The sequence below is a fragment of the Bidens hawaiensis genome, unplaced genomic scaffold, assembly GCF_021521415.1.
Source record: "Bidens hawaiensis isolate Kalapana, Puna unplaced genomic scaffold, B.hawaiensis_p1.1 tig00008858_1, whole genome shotgun sequence".
Taxonomy (NCBI): domain Eukaryota; kingdom Viridiplantae; phylum Streptophyta; class Magnoliopsida; order Asterales; family Asteraceae; genus Bidens; species Bidens hawaiensis.
Genome location: NW_027491639.1, coordinates 39,492 through 47,857, shown reverse-complemented (window position 1 = coordinate 47,857; position 8,366 = coordinate 39,492). Strand labels below are relative to the sequence as shown.

The window sequence follows — 8,366 nt, the reverse complement described above, 5'->3', positions numbered from 1 at the left end:
TACATTATTTACTTATAATTGTGTGTTTTTTTGATTTCTTATCTAGTGGCAGCTATCACTTGGTGATATGGGCCTTGATTAAAATTGCATATTTGGATCTTTATGTTTCACCTCTTATTTTTGTAGTTATCAATTTATTTGGTGGAAACTGTTTTCCTTTTATTTTTGTAAACCATATAATAATCATGATGTATATACGATGTATGCCATTAGGGGCATTTGGTTTAAAAAATATACATAAAAGTATAAAACATAGGGTCATTGAGTCCAATGATCAAAAGTGTTAGTAACTGATACCGACCCCCTTGAGTAGTGGGGTTGCATGGTTCGGTTTAAGTCAGTTTGGACTAAAACAAAACCAAAATCTTGGTTTTTTCGGTTTAGGGTTTAAGTTTTGTCGTTTGAGATTGAAATTTGGGTTGAAAATTTTTTTTACCCAAAATAATTAACTTGGGCCTAAATCATTTTATTAATTAATAAATAATTCGTTATTACATATTTGAGCTAATAATTCGGTTCAATTTTTTTGGTTTTTGAAAATATATAAATTCGGTTAGTTTTTATAATATGCAAAGCCTAAACCAAACCGTGTATATGATTTCATGGCTTTTACAAATACATAAAACCAAACCGATGGTTCTTGTTTCGATTCGGTTTTTTCAGTTTCAGATTTGGTTTTTCCAATACATGCACCCCTACTCGAGTGCAAGAGCGAAACTTCATTGAGGCCCGGGGTGGCCTCGGCCCCCCTGTTTTTTTGCGCAGTAGTGTAAATTTACCCGTTTTCGGCCGAAAATTTTTATACTTAGTGTAGTTTAGTCTTTTTCGGCCGAAAATCTGAGCCCGGCCTCCCTCGTTTGTGAAATTTGTATACATTTTGAGCTCGGCCCCCGGTGCCTCAATCCAAGCTTTGCCACTGTTCGAGTGTAATTTCGGAACACTTGGTACTAAAACTGCATTACGGTCTTACCAAACTATATCAGTTAAAAACGATTAATAAATATTTTTTTTTAATTATTCTTAATTTTGTTAAGTTCACTATTTCTATTGTTGTTTTAAAGGGACAATGGGCTTCTTTGTGGCTTCATATACCCTTATGGAGTTATGGGCCAACTATCTATAAAACAATAGCTTTATGCATCGGCCCAACTAACGATTGGGCCAGTTTATTACTGGTCAATGAGAACATTTTAAACGAAAATGTTCGTACAAAATGATCCATTGCTACGAGATCAAATGCTTTTGTATAATACGACAATAAATTGTTTATTATAAAATGTCAGCTAATATAAATTCGAACACTTCATTTTCCTGAACCGATCGTGCAAAACAGTTAGATTTCATACTAGAAGTTTTTATTTTTTTAGTGTTTAACCAGTACACATTTTTAAAAGATAATGAGATTGCGCCTTACTTCTTAAGGTCGTGTAGTGGAGATTGCGCCTCCACTACCTATAAGGTTCATGTCACATAACCCTAGTATGTCTTTGCATATCCACACTAGGCACTAGCAAAGTAGCAATGGTGAACTCGGACATTTTACACACTGATTTAGAGAATTCAAGATAATTGCCTTATCCCATGCAAAGCAATTAATCTAGAGGTACTTAATCGAATTAGTGGAGCGTGTGGGTCCCAATCCAACCGATCGAGGTGATCTGGTTGCGAAAACCGTGGTAAAAAGTTACAACTGTTGAATTTTGTCCAATTTGATACTTGAATAAAATTTTGCAATTTAAAACATCGTGATTTTCACAACCCAGTCAAACCCAGTATTTTATTAACGTATTAAAATACTAGGTATGAACATATGCAATATTTTATATTCTTTTAAAACAATAATTTTATTTTGTTTATAACATGTAATCATGTTACTTACTAGAATGAGAAATTGTATTCATATAATAATATGTATCATCCTTCTTATAGAAATTAAAGATATGCTTAGGATTATATTGAAGTTGAATATTTAGGAGGACATTTATAATTAATTAATTAATTCTCATCTATTAAACAATCTTTTGCATCTTAAAAGGTGTATGATGAAATATAAAATACTATTAGTATTATTATTTAATTATTTCTTCAACTTACTTATGATTTACAAAGTCGTCTAGGATCGTGGGAATTTTGGTCAGTTTCCATTTTATATCATGGAATTGAATATTTAAAATATTTAATCATTCAACTTGTTAATTTCAACCTTTTAGCTGGAATCATCTATGAAGGGTGTAGAACAACTTACGACTAATATATAATATTTTATATTTTGTCAATGCCTTTCTCTTTTTCTTTTTCATGGTTAGTAACTATATATAATCTTTTATTTATTTATTTTTTTACAAGATATGATTTTACTTAATTCTTTTAATAGTTATTCATATAGTATTTCTTTAAATAACTGATTATAATACATAATGTGTTAACTTATTTTATACCGTCTCCTAAATCTAGTAAAGGAATAAAGACACAAATCCACAACGATCGCAAAATATAACCAACTAGAAAAATACCCGGCGCGTTGCGCCGGACATGTCGGTAAAATCTGGGTGGTGGTAAAACTCAAGCGTTGTCAGTCACGAGCGTTGAGATGATAAGTCAATGTGAATTCAGACGGTTTCTTACGCTAACATAACTAAAACAAAAGTGACAGTTGGTCGGTTTTCGTTACAGTGGTACTGAAACTAAAACAAAATGCAGTGACTTTACATGAATTTGGTTGGTTTCTTTCTTGTTCTTTACGAACCCGGAACTAAAACAAAAAATAAAAAAGAGAATTGACATCCGGTCGGTTTGCGATACGTTCGTTATGGGACCGGAACTAAAACAAAAAAAAACAAATGACATCAAAACCCTAGCATTGTCAGTCCCGAACGTTGATGTAGTGAATTTACACGAATTCAGACTGTTTTCGTCACGTAAACAAAAATTGACGTTAGGTAGGTTCTCGTTACGTTCGCTATGCTACCAATGCTAAAAAAGAAGATCAAAATGGCATGGACAAGTTTGGTGTCGCTACTCGGTTAGCAGCACCAAACTTCTCTTATATATATAATGTCGAGAAAAATAACCTAATGTCGAGGGAAAAAGACACACAGACGAAATTAAACAAAACAGATAATGATAAATAAAAAAATACACAATCATCTGACCAAAAATTCTAAAATCTAAAGCTAGAAATCGAAAATCGAAAAACAAAATCTTAAAATCTAATATCGTAGAGTTTAATGAGTTGGTTCCAATGCTGCTGGTTTAAATTTAATCGTAATCAGCTTGATATCCTTTCTTTTCTATGACCTTCATTTTAATATCTTATTAAATTAATTTTTTATTATTTTCTTGATTGCGGATTCATCTTTTTATGAATTTTTTAATGGTAACCGTCCTTTTAATCAACATAGTTTACTTTCATAGTTTTCGTATTTTGCAAGAATAAATTGAAAATTTGCTAATTTCATAATTATTTGGATTGTGTAAATATTTCTTGTCCACCTTACGGTTTTTTCCTTGGTCAAATTATTTTAATTTGTGATGTCAATGTACTTAAAATCATCAATCTCATTTTAACATATTCTACATGAATAGTTTGAATCCAAACCTACACTTGTTTTTTAAACGAGTCATTTTAAACAATATATATACACACACAAAATACAAAAACAGATTCCCCTATTAATCCATTCGGTGTACGAAGCTTGGACTAAGACATCGGGTGGGGTGGGGGGGGGGGGGTTGTCAAAATGTATACAAAATGGCTAAATTTACACTACGTATAAAAATTTTCGACCAAAAACGGTTAAATTTTACACTATGTAAAAAAATTTCAGTCAAAACGGCTAAATTTACACTACGTATAATTTTTTTTGGAAGAAAACAGGAAAATTCCCACTACCTCGTAAAAAACAGAGAGGGGGGGGGGGGGGCGGGGCCAGCTCGGTCCCTAAGCAACCATCGCCATTGAATCCTTATATTTACTTTTATGGTTAATGGCGAGTGGAGGTAGTGTGGTGGTGGTGCTTACTCATTTATTGAGAGAGACATAAATAAGCTAAGTTGAGCAGAGTCCGTGTTTTAAAGAAAATTTGTGCTAGCCGCTGGATACTCATTTATTACTTATTAATTATGTTATTTATATGAATTTGTTATTAGTCTTACATATTTACAAATTACAATTATAAATTTTATATAAAATAATATAAGTTATTTATTTAGTTTTTACAACTAATATTTATTTTGTAAATATATTTTTAGTATATAAATGAAAACTTTATAGGTAATAGTCTTGCGTGCCTAGTCAAAATCGACATGTGATACTTGACTTGATTTAAGCCTTTAATAAATCGATCTCAAGTAGCTCACGTATAACATAACATTGGCATATTAATCTTTGAACAGTAAGATAACATTTTTTTAATTCACTTGGTCATAATTTGCAAAATATAAACTAACAAATTCATAACTTCAAAAGGTTCTAACCATCACAAAAGAATAAAGGCAATAAACTATAATTAACATGACATTTTTTTTTATCAAGAAATAAAGGGACACCTACCTAACAAAGGTTTTAATCATCATCATAACATTCATGTACAAGGAGCAAGTGCAATAACTTCTGAATCCCAAACCTTATACTGTAACAAATGTTTTGTTAGAAACACCAAACTCGCTCGTTCACCATTTCGTTGACCTGCATTTCGCTGCGGCTTTTCCACCGTCGCTTAGGTGAGGCCTAAACGTCTTTATAACCTCCTCATACGTCGGCCTTTTGTAGTCCACTGCCTGCTTGTTATTATTAATATATTTGTCACGTTGTCGCATAAAAATGATACACAAATATACAAGGCATGCGATATTTAGACACCAGGATGTTATATACAGTCATACAGACACCGTATGCTATCTATACGACTCGAATAGGCCTACAGAGCTTCTAGAGACGTTGACCAGTAAAACATACCCCTTGTATAGACCTACACGAGTCATATAGGCACTCATACAAAATGCAACTATATGAATCATATTGACACCTATGCGAGTTACGACTCATACAAGGCCGGCTTTAAAGGAGGGTCGAGTGGTCGACGGCCTCATGCCCGATCACCCCGGTAGGCCCAATTTTTTTAAAAAAAATTTATATATATATTTTAAAAGAAAATACGTATTTTTAATGTTTAAACTCAATTACTCAACTTATTTAAGCCCATTTCTATATAATATTTTTTACTACAGGCCCAAACTTTTCTCGCCATCGGCCCAATTTTTTTTAACGAATCTCAAGGACGGCCCTGGACTCATATAGGCCTATGCGGTCGTATAGGCCTGAGGCTCTATATGAGACATCGGGGCCTATACACCTTGTATAGGCGTAGGTATGACATTCAAGTATCTATACGTCTCGTATAGGCCTAAACAGGTCGTAGACTGATGTCTGGAAAATGAGGCTGGTGTCTGAATATAACATCCCATAAAAAAACGAGAGGATATTAACTTGTTCAATGACTTCTTCAGGGCTAGCCCATTTCCACTCCGAAAACTCGGGGTCAACTTCACCACTTGCCAAATTGATCTCACTTTCATCTTTTGTTAGTCTCATGAGGAACCTAGTAATCATTCATTGATAAAATGTATGATAAGTTAAGTAACTAAGGTTATTACTTCATTTCATTAGTATATGTTTTATAACTTTTACCATTTTTGTGCTTGTCCGTGCCATTCGCCACCTCCCCATAGACGATTCACTTTAGCTTTAACCGCGGGCGGAAAGTCATAAGTCAGCCATTTTGGGACCTATCAAAAATGATTCAACAAGATTGCATTTAGTAATATTATTATGAACAAAAATAAATTTTGTGCAGAGCAACACAAAATCGAAATTTTTGCTGATAAATAAATTAATAAATTATTAAAAACTTACAAATTATGCATATGTGTTATATAATCTGAAACTAACCTCTGCAATTATCTCAGCAGAAACGACTCCAGTTTCTTCTCGAAGCTCCCTAACCGCAGCAGAAAGTGGCTCTTCCGACTCTTCAATCCCGCCCTAACAACATAACTTCGAATATTAATATACACATTTTATCAAAAAAATGAAATTATTCTAAGGAGTTGGTCATTATGTATATAAAAAAATATTAAAAATTAAAATTTATACAAACAATATTTTTTATTCACCTGAGGCATTTGCCATGCTCCTGGTACATTTAATCTGGAAGCTACAAACACCTGCAGGCAATCATTAACAAAAACGAATAAATCGCAAAGATTCATCGACAGATCATCAAGTCAAAAGTAACCTGTTAAGGGAAACAAACAGGTTTTATCTGGCCCGTATCGAACTAAAGTTGAATTATTAAAAATTTAAGAAAAAAAAAATTAAAATATTGAGTTCATGGAGACAAACAGAATATCCATGTAAACAACAATTTTATCCAGATCCAGAGCCTCAAAGGCCTCTTCCACATGCTCACAATAATAATATTATACAAAAGTTATATAAACAAATAGATTAATGATAACTATAAGACTAGTAAACCAATTTTTAAATACAACTTCAATGAGAAGACTCATCATACACTTTAATAATAATACTTAGAAAACTTAAAAACAGAATTATCTACGCATTAAACACCAAACAGACGTATTTGATACGGGTGTAAATGAGTTGAGCCGCTCGCAAAGCCGAGCTTTTTTGAGTTCAAGCTGAGCCTAAGCTTCAAATAAAGCTTGTTTAGTTATCGAGCCTGAGCTCCAGCCTTGTACAGGAAGCTTGTTTAGGCTCGTCGAGCCTAACAAACCTTGTGTATTTTTAAGTTTACCTCTTTCTGACTTCTATGTATTAATTTCACATTGCACAGCCAAGCTCGGGCCACTTTGGCTTGTTTAAGTAGTAAAACGAACTAAGCATAGGCTCGTTTAAGGTTTTTCTTGTAGTATACAAAAGTAACTAAAAACATATGTAACTTAAATAATAAATAATGAAAAACGACTCACGGGCTGAGCTGGAGCTTTTAACAAATAGCTCGAAACGAGCTCGAGCCTGAAAAAACGACTCGTGAGCCAAGCTCAAAGAAAAACAGGTCAAAACGAGTCACTGAAGATCTCCTAAGTCAAAACGAGCCGAGCTCAAGCGTCACTGAGCTCGGGCCCCTTTGCTCGATTACACCCCTTACTGCCAAATTTATTGGTTTTGTGTATTAATTTGGACTTCTACGCATTAATTTCACACTGCACAAGTGCACAGCCGAGTTTGCGCTTGTTTAAGGTTTTTCTCTAAATATATAAAAATAACTAGAAACGTATGTAAATTAAATATTAAATATAAGTAATAAATGAGTCGAACCCAAGCCGAGCTTAAAAAATTCTCAGGAGCCAAGCTCAAGCTCGAGCGTAGTCAAATTGAACAGCAATTTAAATCTATGAGCTCACATACACAAACAACCCACTAACAACACAAAAATAAACAACAATTTTTTTAATAAAATCACGCAACTAGCGTGACTTGTATTTCTAACAGAATTCAGTTACAAGTACCAACCGTCCAACAAATTAGTTACTCCGAATCCAGCTTGTTGAATTTTGTGTATTTAGAAGCTGGATTCGGATTCACAGCTACTCTGTTCGTTCGAACTATACTAACTAACGGAGTAGTTACTTGTTACTGAATCCGAACCCAGCTTTACAACACAAAATTCAACAACTACTGTTGAATTTTTTCTGTTGTTATTAGTAGTTGTTTAGACGCTGGATTCGGATTCAACGGCTACTGGAGCAGATTACTCCATTACTGAATCCGAATCCAGCGTCACAACACAAAATTCAACAACACCGGTGTTGAATTTTGTGTTGTGAAGCTGGATTCGGATTCACGGTTACTCCGTTCGGTTCGTACTTTTATAAATATAAAAGTACGAACCGAACGGAGTAAGATTACTAATAATTGATTAGTTACCAGATTATCGGAATTGATGAGGCAAACGCCGACGTTAGGGCGGTAACCGGAGGGAAGACCGTCCATAGAATTAATTGATTGATGGTTTTAGAGAGAGAGAGAGAAAGTGATTGTGAAGAAGATGATGAAAGTCAATGAAATGTCAGTACGTACAAAACAATAGCGTGTGTGTTTGTGTGGATGCAAATATATATATGTATATGTATATATATATTCTTACAGATTTATGCTTATCGTGCGCACCCGTTGAAATATAAACTTTTTGAAAGGGAGAATGAATCTGATACTTGCTGCCCCACTGGATTAATCGTGAACCGCCGTCTAACGCACTTCAATCAAAATCAAATAATAAGCAACATATCCATTGATAATTAAAAAAGCTTCAAATCTAATATACATTTTCTTTTATAAACTA

The 8,366-nt window shown here is 33.6% G+C and overlaps 1 protein-coding gene across 1 annotated transcript; it reads right to left on the bottom strand.

The window, feature by feature from the left end:
* Window positions 1–4,466: 4,466 nt before the first annotated feature.
* LOC143530135 (nudix hydrolase 25-like) lies at window positions 4,467–8,126 on the bottom strand. Its single transcript, XM_077025756.1, has 6 exons — window positions 7,952–8,126; window positions 6,175–6,225; window positions 5,951–6,043; window positions 5,690–5,787; window positions 5,489–5,600; window positions 4,467–4,779 (listed from the first exon to the last, which is right to left on the bottom strand). Exons 1-6 carry the CDS (start codon window positions 8,015–8,017, stop codon window positions 4,672–4,674), a joined length of 528 nt encoding a protein of 175 aa, XP_076881871.1. The 5' UTR covers window positions 8,018–8,126; the 3' UTR covers window positions 4,467–4,671.
* Between the last annotated feature and the right edge of the window lie 240 nt (window positions 8,127–8,366).